The sequence below is a fragment of the Eutrigla gurnardus genome (assembly GCF_963514095.1).
Source record: "Eutrigla gurnardus genome assembly, chromosome: 14".
Lineage (NCBI taxonomy): Eukaryota > Metazoa > Chordata > Actinopteri > Perciformes > Triglidae > Eutrigla > Eutrigla gurnardus.
The window spans coordinates 7,071,004-7,089,989 of record NC_139937.1 but is presented as its reverse complement, the minus strand read 5'-3'; the positions used below and the strand labels follow the sequence as shown (position 1 = coordinate 7,089,989).

Below are 18,986 nucleotides of genomic sequence, written 5' to 3'. Positions count from 1 at the left end.
CCTCGTCTGCTTTTTTTCTTTTTTTTCTGTGACAGATGCATTAGTTACAAACAAGCGCATCACCACATGGTTGCACATCTGCTGACCCAAAACAAAAAAAGCCTAGACAATAAGAGAAATAAGAGACAGACAGAAGCATAAAAATAGAGAGACGGATAAGGTTTGCTTTCGGGTCCGCAGGGGCGAAAGGAATAATAGCTTTATCAGGAAGCACACGATGTGGCGCCTGAGTCATGAGCTCCATTCCACATTCAGGGCACAGGCTGCTGTGGAGCCATAACAGCAGATAATACAGCTCGCACAGAGCCACGAGACTCGAGGGAGGACAGAGCTTCATGCCATCCTATGGAACAATAAGCTGGATGAGCAGCGGGCTCTCATGAAACCTAATCAATATCAAATCACCATCCTCGGTAATAGTGAGAGAGTTATGAGACGCGGGGGTGATGTTTGTTTTCACGGCACCAAGGACAGGCTTCCATCCCCACATCTGATCGAAGGCCAGCTTTGAATTATTGTTTCTCATAATCCTCTGACCAAATGACTACAACATGGTTCCTATCACTGGGTCTTGATTTTTACTGAGTCCGCCTCAGACACACACACACACACACACACACACACACACACACACACACACACACACACACACACACACACACACACACACACACACACACACACACACACACACACACACACACACACACACCGTACACTCTCCACGCTACGTTAAATGTCTGATGTCTGTGTTTACACAAATGCCATATTGGAGCTCATTCTTCTCAAAGTTATGGAAGTGAATCATGTAGCAGAAGCTTCACCGGTGACTTTCTGTGTTGCAGGATATTAACAGTGACCCTAACCACCTGAAATATGATACAAAACAGAAAGTAGACTTGTTTTGATTAACATGAAAGTTCATTCTTGACTTTGGGGACTGTAGTTTGACCCCAAAAAAGTGAAGGTCAACCAATTATCTTGTCCAAATATTTTAACCACGGTCTACCTCAGCATATGGAGCATTACCTTTCATGTGATAATGATGCGGTTAAAATCTCTGGCGGAAAAAAATCAGTAAGTGGGCTTTGAGTAGGTATATTTTCAAGATATAGTTTGGGTTTCAAAACATCACAAGATTGTCTAATCATGTTTCAGAATCTACTGAGGAAATAAGTGACATGTGGTTGAAAGCTTTTTAAAAAGTGGAGCAAAGATTTTATTTTGACAGGATAATAATTTTTTGATATCTCACTTTGAGGAATGGTAAATTATTTTATAGAGAATCATTCACAAACTCCTCAGTCTCATAACTAAATGACATCAAGACTTCTCACAGTACATTTTCTGTGATGTATACAAGTATCTTTTTGTCTGGATTTTTTTTTTTTTTTTGATACCTCACTTTGAGGATTATGAAATAGATTTTTCTTTATTAAATTAAATAAGCCAACCATTGAAAATGCATCAGTCATATAACTAAATTCTACCTTCCAACTTCATAACTTGTGTTGTAAAGCCAATGTGTGACAGTATCAGACATGGATTTCCATTTTTGCTATCAAACAGTTTCTACAGGTTGCTGAAGAAACATTTCAGGCCAAAAAGAAGTTTGATAGCCAAACCAACAAAACATTCAGTTTTATCTTCATCACCACAATTCAGTGGCAATTTAGTCACAACAACATCTCTGGGACCTCTGGCCCAAATTCCAGCCTCCCACAGTCGGCAGGAGAGAGATAGTCCACCTCTCTGGACTCGGGAAATAAGACGTGTGATTATAGCAACAATTGGTGTGACAACAACCCTGGCCATGCACGACCCCGAAAAGGCACCGACACATCATGATGGGATGTGAGGAGATTGGGGTCAGCTAGCAGACTCCTGAGAGAATGAGGTAGAGCGAAGAGAGGGCTGGCTACGAGGGTGACAGAAAGGAGAGGCGAGAGGGAAAGCAGGAGGCGAGGTCCTGGCTGCCGGGTCTCAGAGTTGGACAGGGACTCTGCTCTGCCTATAGCTGGCCGCTCTCCTCCAGCTCAGGGACGAACACTCAGGATAATCTGCTCCTGCCAGAGTCACTTCTCCTGTTTGCTCCCAGACTCTGCTGGAACCCGAGACGGAAGACGCCAGCGCTCTTAAAGCAGGAAAATGAACATCTCCTCCTTTCACTTTCCCCCTATTTCGAGTGGTCCATTTTCTTTAAAAGCCAGCGAGGGAACCTCTTCTCTCATTTCCCTCTTTCCATCCTTCAATTTTCAGTGTCTTCCTTTGTTTCTTTCACTGTCCATCTTTTTTTCTCTTGCCGAACTTCCCTCCCTCCCTGTTCTGCAGCTTCCCAAACGTACCATATTTACGGCAAAGATTTAAGCACAATCCTTTAATGTGTTGACCTGAATTAGCTGTGTAAGCACACAACGCCATGCCGTTAGTCTAACATCAAAATTAGCCAGAAACACTGATTAGGCTTAATGGTATACAAGGAAGAGAAAAAAATCTTGAAAGTCTAATTGAAGGTGTTATTACTCTCTGCTGAGCTAAAACACTCAATAAGAGATTGATTACTGGTTAATCCTCAGCCTTCGTAGCCATTAGGATAGGAGGTTATTAAGAGGGAGACACTCACAGCATTTGTTTCAATAAACAACCTTCCCAGATTTTTATTGAAAGCCACTTTCCCAATGAAACTTTCTATATGCCCGTACTTTATTCTAATGAATGGCTACTTTACTTCCAAAAGATATAAAAATGCAGGAACCATCTTCTGAAGAAAGGGGGGAAAAAAAAAACATAAAAGTGTGACACGCAGTGATTTACGACCGATATAAAATGCACATTAGGAGAACATATTACATTACCCAGCAATATTGGCTTTTAGAAGCAATTGTTATGTATACAAATCAAGAGATGATTTATCCGGCCCTATAAAACCAGCTTCTGCCTTTTTCCACTCCAGCCGGGAGACGCCATTAGACACGGAGGGCTTTCACTCACCATTAGACGCAGCCGTAGATACATAACTCCTTAAATATTCACAGACAAAAGGTCACGTGCTGAAGTAAATCTGTTGGGGTGGGAAATGCCAAATGTCTGTCTAAGAATATGGTTTAAATCTTAGGGATTTCTACAGTATTTCACAAAAACCTTTTTTCATGGCTATAGGCTGGCAGGACGCTCAGCGGTCTGCAGCGGGGAAAATAGGAGATAATAAAGCTGAGACATGAGAATCCTCATTTACAAGTCTTTGATGTGCCTTCCACTATCTTAATTGGCAAACAAGATGGCTTCATGGGGACGTCAGGAAGTGGGCTGGTCTTGTTTAAGAGGTCGAGCTAAATGTGGGACATAATGCGGTCATCAAATCTGTGCGTTTACAACGGCCGTTTGTCTTTAAGGTATTCAAGAAGTCGGGAAATGAGCTCATTTGCATTCTTCCCGAGGTCGGGATGAGAAGAACGATGCCTCCCTCATGTGTCAAGTTCAGAGCTAGTTAGCGTAGCTCAGTATTCGGCAGGGCGCGGTGACTTCCTGAAGGCTTGCTGTCGCCGTGGAGTCACAGCGGCGGTTTTGTATGCATCAGCGTGCATCTGAGCATTGTATTAAGATCAAACCTATCGTTAAAGCAACAGTGCCCACAACAGCGAGGATGTGGTGAAAGAGGGGATGAATAATATATCAGACGCAAAATCAACATGTGGGGAAAAGTAAAGCGAGACAGAAGAAAAGCACGTCTGAAGAAGATTCTGACATTTGGAAGAGACGAAGTGAGGAGAAGAAAGTGGCGAGACGGTAAAGAGGGAAGGGGGACATGTCTCCTGCTCTAGTTAAGAAGTCTTGGAGGCCTCGATAACATCTTTAATATTTGATAGCGAGGTTCTCCAGCAATTGCAAACACTTCTACCAATAAGAGGCACTGAGAGAAATATAGCAATGTACACCAGGGCAACACGACACCTTCAATCGAGACATCTCAAGGTGATCTTGCACCGTTGGATTTTCAGCGCCAGAATCTATTGAACTCCAAATCCCAATTTCACAACTGTGAAACTGTGAGAGGAGAAAAAATGATGTTTGTGTAACGCTCGCCAACCCTGATGTTTATATAAAGGGCAGCCTGATCAGAGAAGACGACTGAAAGAAGAAGATGATATTGATTCTTAGTTTTAGTGATTACCAGAGTTGCTTTGACTGTTTTTAATTATGTTCCAATTTCCGAGACCCTTATGCCTTATGTGTGCAGTAAACTAGGAATTTCATTACAGCCGAAATCGCGAAATGAGCTCGATAGTAATCTCACATGTCGGTGCGGTGCAAAAGGCTAAACTGACATTTGTATCCCGCCGCTGTAGGCAAGGAACCGAGAGCTCTAATATGACCTGAAATCTAATAAGAAGGAAAATCCTGCGGATTTGAAAAGCCTCTCTGAAATGATGTGTGTTCTCCCGGGATTTATTTTACACCGAGACAATGATAAGAAGTGCCTCTTCTCCACCTCCGCTTGAAAAGAGTGCTTTGCTAGTTTAATGACAGAGTAAATCTGCCTACCTATCACTTCAAATCCAAAGTGATTGTATTAGACCCGCTATGGAGCTGAAATAACCCAAAACCCTTTAGTATTTAAAGTCACACAAGCTGCAGTTAACTTGCTTTAGAGCTGAAAAATCCCGGGTGAATTTCAAGAGACCTGTGTTGAAGCTATAACAGAGTCCCATCGCTCTGCTTTTCTCTTCTTCCGTTCTCGCTGTTGCCGGTTAACCCGACATGATATTAAAGAAACACATTCAACCTCACACCTCCGCATTTAGCCTTCTCTTTTCCCGGTTTTTGTCTGCGAAAAAGAGAGCAGTGACGTGTTTCAGGGTAGGACTCTGTGTCAGTGCACAGTGATGAGCTGTTTTGACTACAAAGGGATTAGCGATGTAAGCTGTGGTATATGTGACTTTGAGGGGGCAGTTTGTTTTGCTCTCTTTGTGCTGAGAAGCGAGCTCAGCCGAGTTAAAGTCAAATGTGAAACAAGAGAGGAAGCAGAGAGGACGAGCTCCGGTTCCTTACGGAGAGATACATCTCCTCTAACGGCGCCAAAAATCTGGTAACCAACCCTCCCAAATTTAATCTAATACATTTAAACGTTGTTTTCCCGCAGATGAAAGCCAGCTCATGTAAGATGTTCGATTAAAAGGCTCGACTGTCGATACTAATTAATGTGTCTCCTATGCTGTTCTGCCTTCAGAGCCATCTAAGCTCATTATAAACCTCCTTCTCCTAAATGGAGCCTCTCATCAGAGGCGGCGGCACAATTATGACTCACCTACGAGCCATGGCTGTTTAGTGGGATGCTCACAGGATCCTGAGATGAGAAAGTACACAACTCTACTGGGGAAAAAGGACGATAACAAAGCCGCAATACACAGGCACATTTATTAGTAGTTGACAGGGGAAAGAGAAAGCCGGTTAAAACATGTTATTATTGTATTTATGAAGTGTCCGTCCTGATGCTTCGGTAGAATAATGGTTCGGGGAGCAGCGATACCGCGTCACCGCTCTCACCCCATCCATCAGCAGCGGAGCGCTCTCGAGCAAAAACACTCGTTTTCAGCCTGCTCATTGTTAAACATTCGGCACAAGAGCAACAGCTATTTAATACATTTAACTGGGGTGTTGTAAAAGTAATGATTCACAATGAAAATGCCATGAAAAGAATTCAACAGTGAGGAGCTCATTATTTATTTCACAATTGAACTAATGAACGGTTTCACTGGCAGGGGTCCTTCCCGGCCTGTTTATGAGGGGCAGAGCTCAGAAGCTGTGACTGGCAGCAGCACTGATTAATAGAGTTTGCGGTCGCCTTGTATTCGGGTTTGATGGGTCCTGAAAAAACAGTATATAAAAGCCCCCTAAGTCTTAAGCCGCGGCTCCACTAGCGTCTGTAACTTGATGGGTTCCCAATAGAGTTTATTTCAACAGTATTTCTGAAAGGCAGAGTCCCTTAGTATTACTCTCTATGGGGTTGATTTGCATTTCAATGAAATTACAACATTTCTGGAAATACACTTATTCACTCTCTTTCCAAGACTTACAGTAGAAGAGGATCAATCATTATTTAAAAACAACCCACATTGACTAAAGTGCTGTACGGACGAGGGCACCTCGCCAAAATCACACAAAAAAAGACACACTGACACACACATCGAGATCAACAACACAACACTCCGTAGGCTTGAAGAGGGAGCCAGGAGGTGATTAGCTTAGCTTAGCTTAAGGACTGGAAACAGGGGCAAACCGCTAGCCTGGCTATGTCCAAAGGTAAAAACAAATAAAAAATAAAAAATCACTTACCTCTAAATCTTACTCATTGACATGTTGTATGTAATTTGTTTAATCGTTTTAAAAACAGCTGCAACCAGCATCAAGGAAATCACAGTCCAACCAAGAAAATGTCTCTTTGTAAAACCACAAATTCTTGTTTTTGCATCAGTTTTTGTTCTATTTCAAATAGATTATATAATTAATTAATTAATTAATTAATTAAATGTCTTACTTTTCCTTTAACAACAATTCACATGAGGATTTAGGATTTTTATATATATTATTTTTCAAATGAAACAAAATAATCTCCATTATACCTTGGTGTATTCATCGCAAATAATAGAAGGATAGAGCTTGTTACACTGTATATATACAGTATATCCCTGTGTGGACCACAGTAGCAGAACTCTCTCTCTAAGATGTGTGTGTATAATATTTGTCTGACAATTTGACTTATTTTCAGATCATGTGATGTTGGCAGCCTACATCCAGGCCTGCATTTATACCCAGGACTGTCTTTACTTTTACACAGTGAAGGTCAGATCTCGCAGAGCCAAATAGAATTTAATTAAGTTGGGGGGGATTGACAGTTCTCGATAAAATGCACAGTAGTCAACTTAATTGCTTTTTGACAGCAAGGCAGAGTTTGCAGAGAAAAAAAGAAATTGGATTAATAAATGGATATCCCTGGTGCTCACCTGACTGTGCCATATACAGATCATCGAAACTCAGGCACCAACAGCAGATGCCAGTCAATGTCTGTCTACTAGAGGAAGGCAATGACATGCCATGCAAATGCAGTCTGCTGAATACACAGTCGACAGGACACAACGGGGGGGTGATTTCAACAAGACATGCCAACAAGAGGACTAGTTAGGGCCCTCGAGCATCAGCATTGGCTACATCCACAAGGGAATCAATGCTAATTAAAGTGCAAACGCAAGTAATTAACACCAGATTCACCTAGAGGCTAAAATGAGCAGTGATCAACAGAGCCTCGCTGGGCACCATTTTTCATCCGAACAAGATGTCGGTGCATTGATCTGCAGATCCTAATCACGGTAATAAAACCTCTCACGTCAGAGGAGCATCCTGTTTCATTAACTATTCAACATATTAGTCACGTCATCACACGCGAGAGGAAGGAATCCTGAGCCGGGTTTGTACCTGGTATTCATTAGGCCAGAAGGTGCTGACGGCCAGCTCGACCTGGTGCCACTGCTTGGCGTGAGACCCCGACGTGTTCCACACCGGACTGCCGGGCGGACCTCCGTTGACTCGCACGTACGCCCGCAGGGCCCCGGGGCTGTGGCCGTCACGGCTGTACAGGAAGTAGCTGAACTGGACGCAGTGCGTGTCATTTTCACTCAGCGTCTGCAGCATCAGCTGGGCACGATGGCCCACAGTGTGCTGGGAGGAGTTCACCAACATATAGGATCCTGGAAGGAGCAGAGGAAATGCTTGGGTTATTTATAGTATGCCAACTTTTTGGGTCATCGCAACAATTCATCACTTCTGCCATCTGCTAACAGTTTCATATGCATTTCCAAAGTTTTAAAAGTCACAATGATTTGATTTGAAGACGGTCTATGTATATTTTAACTGGGAGGTATCAGCCAATTTAGGCCGAGGAAACGCAATGATTTCAAATTAAACAAAGATTGTAATCTTTGTTTAATTTGAAATCATTGCGTTCCCTCGGCACCAGCTGTCATATATGCGTCAGAAGCAGACATCATCCAGAAGTTGTGTCAGGGAAGCATTCATTTAAAAAAGTTAACAACTTGAAATGCCTGCAGTGCTGAATCTGTTTAAAATGAAAATTGAAAGCAGCCAAACAGACATTTGCACTGCGTCTGCAATGCTCGTCTTTCCACGGGCAGTAATACGTTTTTGGTCAGTGTTTTTTTTTTTAATCAATTAATTTAGATTAAAAGATAATTATGATATTTTACCATTTACTTATTATCAGAAAGGGACTAGAGGTACTCAATATTCATTGCTGAGTTAATAGTTTCACCTCAAGTTAGAATTGAATAACAGAAAACGTACATTAATCTCTAGAAGATACAAAGAAATATGCTCAATGAAAAACATGTGCTTAATGGAAAAAACGGCAGCATACACCAGCCTTTATATTGTGAATATGTACATAACACACATTTTCCAACTGTTTTCAATGCAGATAACAGGTGCAGGGTCGTATATGTGCCACAGAGGGAATTGTGTTCAGCAGACTCCAACCAAGGAAAACATCTCACAAAAGGAACAAATGTGCTTTTAACCACTCCAAGCAGGGTGAATCCGGCGGAAGAAAAAAAATGAAAGTATTCTCCCCCAACTCTTTGTTACGTGTAGGCAGCTGATAACCGTGAAAGAAACGTGCCCTGTTGAATAAAACCACTCAATCTGCGCTGGCTAGGACACGACTGAATGCTGAAGAGAGCCAGAGAGAACAAGTGAGAGACGGAAGAAAACGCAGACCGACTGAGCGAGAGAAAAGAACGGATGACAGCTTCTCTCTGCAAGGTGACGCCGAGGTAGGAAAACGAGATTCACAAAACCCCCCAAAGCCTCCTCTAATCAGGATAACATAACCCCATTGCCCTTTGCCTCGCATCTGTCCCGCCTTGAGTCTGTGCCCGCTAACGTGATTAGCACAACAATGTTGGGAGACCTTCCTGTGTGCTCACATAATCGGGCCTGTTGTCTCTGCACGCCAAGGTCTCTCCGTTCTCAGTCAGAGATGAGCCGAGACAGCAGACAGTCACAGCCTCTCGGCCCCAGGTGTCCAGAAGACATTTGTTCTCTACTCGGATGGAATTGCATGGGAATGCACCACGGCAAAATCTTTAAAGGAGTCATCACCTGGAAATCGCAATTTCTCTTGTTAAAACATGCATATCTGTGTTTGACCTCAGTTGAAACTTGCCTGAAAGGCTGGAGTTTGAAAGTGGCGCCGTTTTTTCGCTTCTGCTCTTTTTCCGAACAGGAATAGCACACAAGGGTGTGCATTCCTAAAGCACGAGATTTTGATTCTGCGCCTTCGGTGACGTCACCGTGGCGGCTACTTGCATAAGCCCACCCCTCTTTCACCACCCAACCCCGCCCCGTCCGCTACCTGAAATCGCCGAAGCGCCGCCATTATGTTTTGGAGTCTGCATGCAGGCAAGCCCCCCCGGCTCTGTCCTTCCTGCGGCGAATCAACGCGCGCCTCATTACATATTATACAATGCACATCCGGACCAGTCAAAACCTCGCGCGTAATCTCGCGTGATAAAATCGCGGTACGAAAAAGGGTCAGAACAAGCTCAATGTTTGATTAAATTTTTTTTTTTTTTTCTAATAAGTTTTACGAATTGATCCAAAGCGATCCAAGGGGGGCTGGATACGTATAAAACCAGGTGATGACTCCTTTAACAACCCACAGAATGTGTGCACCTCTGAATTGGGACGCACCACCTACACACACTATCCTTCTTAACATCTTCCTAACGAACACATGTCGTACAAGTTACAGTACGTGTATATAGTCTTCAGGCACAGGACTAAAAAAGTTGCAGATTTTTGACTATGTGCAAAACAAGAAACCCGGTTAATTCGTCCGCTACTTTACCAGCACCACCCGGCAACTGAGCAACCGCTAATTACCTCAATTTCCTAAAAGTGCGAAAAAGAGAAAACACCTAAATTCACAGGCTGATGTTTAACATAATAGGATTGAGATTCATGACACTTAACCCCACACTTTAAAGAAAGTTAAACTGAGGAGCAGAGAGAAGTGGGGATGGTCATTATCTGGAGGCGAGAGCAGCGGCCTTTTACTGCACAGCACCATTGCCCTGCAGCCCGCTGTCAACAGCCTCTGATTTGTGTCTCGTCCCGGGCTGAAGATCTCGCCACTTCCATTTCGCTTTAGTTAATTAGATCTTTCAGAAAGCCGTCTCCTCTCCTGCACCCTCCGGGCCCTCAAGGGACTCGTAAAATAATAGCAAAGGGCCGGAGTGCTTTAGTCGTACTGTTCCCACTGCCGGTTATATTCCGGGTATGTGCCCCCTTGTTTTATATATAGACATCATTAACGCCTTTCTGTTGACTTTGCAAGTTGCTCTAATGTCACGTGGGGATGCTTAGCACTTATCCTGCCGCCCTCTGACCTCTTTTGAGATTCAACTCGAAAATAATCGTGAAGCCATAGAATTAATAAGGTGCTGTATGTGAGTGCATGTGATTAATGAAAAATGTCTGTGAATTAAACATCATGGCAAATAAAAGTGAGGTCCTGGACAGTGATATACTCTGAGATAATTCCACCATTCAATATGGGCATAATGCAACATTTAAGATAGTTTACTTATGATTCGTCAAATACTCCTACAGAGCACGTTTTCTTCACTTACACAATACATTGAAAAGAGGATATTAATAGAGAATATGCATTTGTCTTATTGTAGAGAACTCAAGTATGGGATATTGCTTATTAGATTTTCCTGAGCTCAAGTTGCTTCTAAGACATGATAGGCTTTCAGCATGTTGCTACAATAAACCTGTTAACCTTGTGCCTTTTTAAAATAAGCTGCTGAGTGACTTGAAGCAATCTGAAAATGATGTGAGCGTGATACCTATACTCTATTGTACTATTCACTGTATACCTTCCTCTTACTTTTCTTTCCCCCAGGTTGCTTGTTTGGGCCATTTGCTCATACTTATCCTATAATATTTTCATTAATTTGTTTTGAAAATCAAGTAACTTAAGTTGTATATATAGTCTTGGTTCCTTCAGCTGAGGAGCATAGCCCAAATATTTTTAAATTATTTGGTTTCAATAATGTGGAAAACAATTATTTCCTGTCAAATGTGCTACTATATAGGACTGCAACTACTTTGATTAATCACCGTATTGTGTAGTTCAGAAGACGACAGAAAATACTGAAAAATGGTGAAGGTTACAGTCATTGTTATTCTTTGTTTGTTTAACAAATATTCCAGAAAGCATCCGAATTTAACTTTTTGCCATTTCAAAGATAATGCTCATAGTTTTGCATGAAGTCACCCGAGCTGATGTCGCCTCTTCTAGATAACAAATTATTAAGGATTCAGCCCAAAGAAAAGAAAATCAGCCACCTCTAGCTCCGAGAAGAAGACCCAACCATTCTTGCCTGTAAGTTTTGGAATTGATTTTAAGATGTGACCGATAACTTTTAACACTCTACATGGTCAGACTCCCAGGTACATTATAGATATGTCACTCCGACAAGTCACAGAGCAGCTGAGATAGAGGGCTCCTTGTTGTTCCAGCAAATTGCCTGATTACCAAGAGTGACCTTTTCGATCACGGGCTAAATCACATGGGCATTTCGGGCTATAACCAAAAACAAACTCAATTATATCTGGTGGCTCTCCTGGTTTTATTCCGTCACCTCTTTTCCTGACATCTTTTGTTTTCTTTTATTTGTCACATTTGTTCATCTTATGTTATTGTCATCTTCCACTTTAGTGTTTATGCTCCCCACACACAAGAAAGCGCCGTACCTGAATGATACTCCAAAGCACCGTGAAATCTGATAAAGTTCCATCCATCTATTGATGCCTCTCCCAAGGGCAAAAGAACATCCATAACAAGATTAGGACTGATCCAGCGCACCATAATTCATAAGGAGCACCGCTGGACCGCAACCTGGTCGCGGGCTGTAGGTGACACTATCTGTGGCAGGCCACAACAGATCAGGGAGGGGGAGGGGGGGTAAAGGGAGGGTAGGGTTCGGGCTGTGCGGCATTGATACATTATTTGAGGTCACGGCCCTCGAACGGGCAAAGTGCAAATAGGACGCAGAGTTGTTAACATGCGAGATAGTGAAAATAAAACAGAGGAAAGGACACGAAAGCGAAAGGCTGGCGCATAATTCTTCTCTTTACTTTCCTCCTGCATAAAATCTACCAAGCCTTTCACTGTACGACCCATTCAGCAGAACATTGTTATTCTGACATCGAAGGCCAGAGTCCAAGTCATCGCTGCTACAAAAGGACCTCGAGGAAGCAGAGGTCTCAACATAATGGGATCAATGGCTGTGTTGGAGTTAAGACGTGTCCTTGATGCCGGTTGTTGCATCATTACCAGCCACCTCTCAGCACACTGGCCTTGAAGCTCGTCTCTTCACCAGGCGCCTTCTTTCTGCCCTGTATTCTGCTCCATAAAGGTCACGTGGGATTTCAGACTCAATCTCTGAGTGTCTGATGTGCTCAAACTGTGTTTATTTGCTGCCGTCCACAATAACCTTCAGCACAGATAAATAAGTAAATAAAAAAAATACTGCTCTGGCCATTGCCCTGAAAGGCGCATTAGTGTGGTCATTCCCCTGATGTCTGGTCTCCCTCTGAGATAAACTGCCTCACAAATGTAAAATGGCCTCATCGGGTAGTAAAATTGTTCGCAGAGCGATAAGAGCTCTCGGTTTGCCTCTCTGACCTTATGATAATTCGAGGCAGGACTATAGTCATGTAATAATAAGTAAAAAAAACATTGGAGGCTTTGATGAAAGGAAACCCGTTGAGAGGATGAACAAGTTCCCTTCCTGATGGAAGATCTCACACAGGGACGGCGCAATAACGAGACATTAAACGGACTTAATCGACTCATGACAATGACGCACAATGACAGCGTTCCTACGGGGAATCTAAGGGCAGACCTCGTACTCAAGAAGAAAATCAGTTCCTTCCAAACATCAGCACTAATTACGCTGGCAGATTTCCTTAGCTGTAGCGAGCTAGTTCATGAAGCCAACACGTTTACTGATGTGTTTTGGGGATTTTGGAAAAGTTGAAAAGACGGTACAAATTACAAATGCGGAAATTGCCAAGCTGCGATTGGACAATCACTGTCCGGGGGAGGGGTTATGTGAATGATCTGCCATGTTACATAAGCTCACATTAATCAAACATAAACAGAATATTTTTATTGACATCTCTCTCTCTCTCTCTCTCTCTCTCTCTCTCTCACACACACACATACACATACACACACACACACACACACACACGCCATAATGTTAGACAAGTGAGAACATCGCCGTTGGCTGCATAAGAGCCTTCTCCATTGCAGAGATCAATAGAGTAGTCTACCAGCTTTGCATATGGGCATGAAATACTGACAGGTTTCCCATTCCCAAGACTGACACACCACATTGTGTGCGTAACCTAATCTCATTTTCACCCCCCCCCCCCCCCCCCCCCACCTCCAACTCATACGATCATTGACAGCTCCACCTCTGTCATACTCCTTCTCTCCCATTCATATCATTTTTCATTATCATCGCCATCATCCATCACACAGCTTCTCTCCCTCCTGCACCTTTAAAATATTCAAAGCAGTGTACAATAGGTATTGACATGTTCTGTTCTTTGGAACTCTCCGCCCCTCCGGCGGTGGTATTTTACAACGGCCAGAGCTCAATTTCAAATGACATCTCATCTGTCAGTTATTTCTAAGTGTTTATAAAAGGGCACAGTGTTCAGTTCTGAAACTTATCTGGGTTTTTTGATTACCCGTGCATTATCTATCCTATCTGGACTTTAAAGTATTTTTGTCACGCCATGTCCTCGGTTTTTGAATTCACTGTTCCCCAAAGCACAAAAAACTAACCAAAAGGCGACAGGAGGGAACGTATTGAATTAGGCTGCGCAGTGCCACCGGGCACTCTTAACCTTTTACCAGTGCTTTTTCTTTTTCTACACTCCTAACTACTCATCCTCAATTTCTGCTCTCAACTTTGTCTTATCATTCTAAGCCAGAGCGGTGATTGGTTTCTCTGCAGGTCTTTATCGCCTCAAGTAGCGGGGCCTGTAGACCATTACCAGCCCCTCTGGGGACAGCGCGTACAGGCTAGGAAATGGAGAGTGAGAGGGTGAGTGTGTGTGTGTGTGGGGGGGTTGCAGCTGAGGACTGATGTTCGGGCAGAAAATAAATGAAATACAAGTGGTGCTATTGTCAAAGTAGCCTGTGCCTTCCAGCATTTGAGAGAGATGAGGCCGCGTCAGCAAGTGCTGTTGTCTCCTTTCCAAAGGGGAGAGGGGGGAAAGAGGAAAGGTGCATTTTCTCAACAGTCTGCTCATGTTGACCTTTTGAATTGTCCTCCAGGCAGTTCAGGATCAACTGCCAGATTTGCCCAGGAGAGAGGCGGATGAGTGGACACGTGAGAGAAGAGAGGAAGGAAGGAACCACACCCTATACATAGTATTAGCATTATAGTAACACTATACTGGTCAGTAAATTATAATTTTAGACACTGGACCATAATAGTCAGTGAATGTTAACAGAAGTATATTTATATAATATATATATGGCGTGGACACTGCTTTTATTAGTTCCACTGGGAATTTACTGGGAAAATAAAATGGTGGACAGTAAATATACTACACTTTAGTAAACTAGGTGATGCTAATTCAGAATGGTTAACAATCAGTAACCGTTAACTGACAAGATTAGTGCGTAGCATACATGGGTGCTGCGCCTCACAAGCATCCAGCTACGCCGATAACACCATGGACAAACAGGTTAATTACATTATTTACCTGCAGCTGCAGGGGAGGTGTAAACCGGGTCACTGGACACCCAGAACAGATCCCAGAACACAGTTAGCAGCCAGGATGTTGCATGCATCGTCATGGACACATGCAGCCACTTTTTCCAGTAACTCTCCCGAGTTAGTTTAGCTGCGAGGTTGTCAGCTGTGTGTCTGGCATCCTCTCTCAGGGTTTCTTCAATTCTTGTCATTTTAGTGACACCTTTTGTTGTAAAAACTTTTTTAATACGTAACTGTTTGTCTAATAATATTAATAAAATGAATTTCTTGTCAGTTAACAGTTTAATTGTAAACATTTCACATATCTATAAACCCACACAGTTGTGTTGTCACACATTGTGAATTGTGTTATTATTTTGCTGGAGCACAATTTATTTCTGATACTCTAAGAACAGGAGTTCTGCCATTTTAAATCATAATTTGAGTAGAAACTTTCAAAGAGCACTTGAAGGAAAATGACCTTCCAAATACCACATAAAGTGAGTCCACTGATTAGTTCCTACTCAATGCTTGAAAGTATGACAATCAGTAAAATCACCAACTGCAGTCGTGCATAATCTCAGCCCTCCATGGTGCATGGCTGAACAACCATGCCTTATACCATACTCGAGTCCTTATAAGGACAAAGCATTTTGGAAATAGTAACAACTTATTTCTAAGTGTCAAGCCGAATCAACACAGGAATCACTCAGAATTATCTAAAACATTTCCTGTGTCACACACAGCCCGACACACCACCGCAGACTGGAGAGCTCCAAAAGAACATCCCTCACACATTTGCCCAGATTTTGACCATATGACTGAAATTAGTGAATCATTAAAAGAGATTAATTCAGTATTCCAGAAATGCAAATGAATAGAATAATTGCATATTTGTCTTTTAATATATTCTAGACTGTTAAAATTCATAAGGCCCATCAAAACGGAGCCATTAAGACACCGATGAACTTCAACGTTGCTGTTCTGTCCAAGAAATGAATAAAAAAAGAAATACCACCTCATGGTTTTATGCCTACACCAACCAGTTTGATGCAGTTTACCAGTCTGCCAAAAAATAATAATCACTTCATCCTTTTATCCCCCCAACATTTGTGTGAAATTGTCATAACAAGCACATGAATTCTTGTATTACGGCAAAAACACAAGTTCAACCTTGAGAGCAAGTGGACATTTGTTCCAAATTTGAGGGAATGAGCTCAAGGCGTTCCTTATATATCACAGAAATGAGACGTGAGTTCATAGTGACCTTGACCTTTGACCATCAAAATCCAATCGGTTCTTCCTTAAATCCAAATTTGAAAAAACTCTCTCCAGGCATATTGCAGTCATGAGAATGGACACACAGACGGACATCCAGAAAACATGTTGCTTATGGCCACAGCTGTCACCGGTGAGGAGATATAAAAACATTTGGGTCTGGTTGGGTGGAATGCAATACGTTTAACAGACAGCTTATATTAGATTGCCATCTCCTTGCTGAGTTTACGGGACCTTGCTACCCACAGTGCAATATGGCAAGGTGTGTGCACGCATGACAACCCGGATAAGGTCACCCCTGGAGCTCCAAAGGTTGGTTGGGGATGTAATCAACCCGATGGTCGGGCTATAACCTCCATCGCAGACAAACAAATTGGATAAGCAAGAGGCTTGATTAATTTGGTCTCCATGTGGGCTGTTTGAAAAGAAGGTGCTCACCAATGAGCCATGAATCACCATTAGCAGTCTGGTCAAAGTGCAGGCCCATACTGCTGTTCTGCAGAAAGAACATGTTATAGTGCCCTCCAGGCCAGCAATAAACTGTGTTCGGCTGATTGAGACTGGCATCATAAATGAACTGCCCGATAATCAAAAGGGAAGTGTTTATAATTGAGATATGGGAAGGCTATGGAGATGGCATTTTAATTTTCATGTTTATGGCTCCAGTGGCGTTTTGCAGGACAGCGATCACATGCAAATATCTGTCTCACTTACATCTGTGCTGTGACACGACTATCCTTCCAGAACATAACGGAGGCCAGGAAAGCTCTGAACATGTGGAGGAAGAGGCTGGGAACTCGTTGTCCTCCAGCTGAGCCGCGGCTCAAACGTGTTGCTGAAATCCATACACGCCCTTTAGCACTCAGCAGCACTTTATCAGCCAGCCATCGCCCTCGGAGAGCACATCACACGGCCCCGAAATACACGCTTTCTCCCTATAGCGCGATTAGCGGAGCGCTTCCAAAACAGCAAATAGAATATTGATAAGTGCTGCACTTTGCTGTGGTGGAAAAGTATTTTTATATCACCGTTCATCATGATCAGCAGATTGGGTATTTTTTAAGAGACAAACACACCTTTTTTTTAGTAAACTGGAAGCTAAGCACCAAAATGTGTGTAAATCGTTACAGGCTCCTGATTTTGTGTCAGTTGCACAATAACGCCTATAATAAGCTGGAATTGACCGGGTTGTTGCCTCAGCACAGTTATTCTAAAAACACCACGACAGATAGAGAAGGTTAGAGTAGGGTCAGTGGGATGGGAATCCGATCTGTTCATATCCGCTGAGAGAGGACTGACAAATCACAGTTTTAATCTTTTCAATTTAACCACTGAATAGACTGCAGAGGACCCAAAGAACATTTACTTTGTATTTGTATTTTGGAGCCTAAATGCACCATTGGGGTTCAATAATTGGTTGAGGGTCACTTCTTCTTGTCTGGACTGGAAAACAAAATCAAAATTGAAGGGTATTCATGGGAACCGTATTTTTCCCATCATGCAACACTGGGACCATCAACTAAATGTAAGTTTGGATAATTTCATTATTCTTCATTTGTCTAAATTATGCTGTTTGATCTATGTTAAAATTGACATTATTGGAGAAAAGAAGAAAAACGGCAACATATCAAACTTTCGGCCGTGTTTATGTAAGGAAACTCTTTTTGAATGAAATTTAATGTACACATTCGTGAACCAACATTTACCTGAAGTCTAATTGTATGCGTGTTAGATTAACCGCTGAGCATGTGTTCAAACTCAGGTGCAGCGGCTCCAGACAACACGCATATGGCTCTCCGCCGCTGCCCTACATTTAACGCCTACAGGGGATTCACACACTCCTCTGTGAAGTTTACCCATTTAGTTTCACTGCAGGATCCAGGCCTTGGGGGCTTCAGCCCAGTTAGCACTTCCCCTGGATAGAGAAAACACAGTGTCCCGCCATCATGACAATGCAGGCTGTATGCAAATCTGATTTTCCTATCGCCTCAAACTGTTGAGTGTAGGGTTTAGTCCCGGGATCCATCTGACCTTCTCTGCTGGGATACTTAAAACATGATCTTGGCCTTAGCTTTGACCTACTCTTTGTCCTCCGTCAGAACCCCAGGAGGAAGAAGATAAAATAGAACGAATTAATGGGGCTCCATTTATTCAGTTCCTGTATGTCTCCTGTAACAGAAAAGAGACATTTTGTGTGTCTGGAAAGACAACCTGTTCAAAGTATTTTCCAGATATAGTATGCTGTCATTTCTGGCCCCTAGGGCACTAAAAGGAGATAAATAAATAAATGAATATTAGATTTCTGGAGGATGACAGCGAAAATAATACCGGCTAATGAGATCTGAGATAAACGCTTTTCTGACTGGACACAGAGGTGAAGCACGCCGACTTTGTGTCCGCACCGTTCAGAGAAGAAGACAATCCAGCGGCAGGCTATTCTGATTAGATTTCCGTTAGCCCCTTGTTATCAATGACTGATCCCATTAACAAGTCAGCATGAAGACATGTCCCTGCGGTAAACTGAGAGGCTCCCGGAGATGTAGGGCGCTGCCTGCAGCATAATAACGCACGCCAGGGTTTGGTCATCTGTCTTGACATAAAACTAATGAGATAGTCACGAGAGGAAATGAATGGCAGTTGGCAATGCTGACATGCTCGAAAGTCTTTTGCAAAGCACTTCCTGTGGAAAACATCATTGTCATACTACTTGTACTTGAGAGATATTTGTAGTTTTCTAAAGCTCCACTCGGAGTCAACATTGTAGTGATTTAATTGTATGGCTCCAGGCACAAGCATATCCCAGGATATTAGACTCAACAGTGATAAATTAGCATAATAAGCCATTCA

At 42.7% G+C, this 18,986-nt stretch overlaps 1 protein-coding gene across 4 annotated transcripts in view; it reads right to left on the bottom strand.

The window, feature by feature from the left end:
* Positions 1–18,986, bottom strand: part of ptprub (protein tyrosine phosphatase receptor type Ub) — a 147,675-nt gene that overhangs the window by 60,774 nt on the left and 67,915 nt on the right. For all 4 annotated transcript variants that reach the window (XM_084026917.1, XM_084026918.1, XM_084026919.1 and 1 more), the window contains exon 3: positions 7,471–7,742. In XM_084026917.1, coding sequence (XP_083883043.1) covers positions 7,471–7,742 — 272 coding nt within the window. The remainder of the gene's footprint in view (positions 1–7,470; positions 7,743–18,986) is intronic.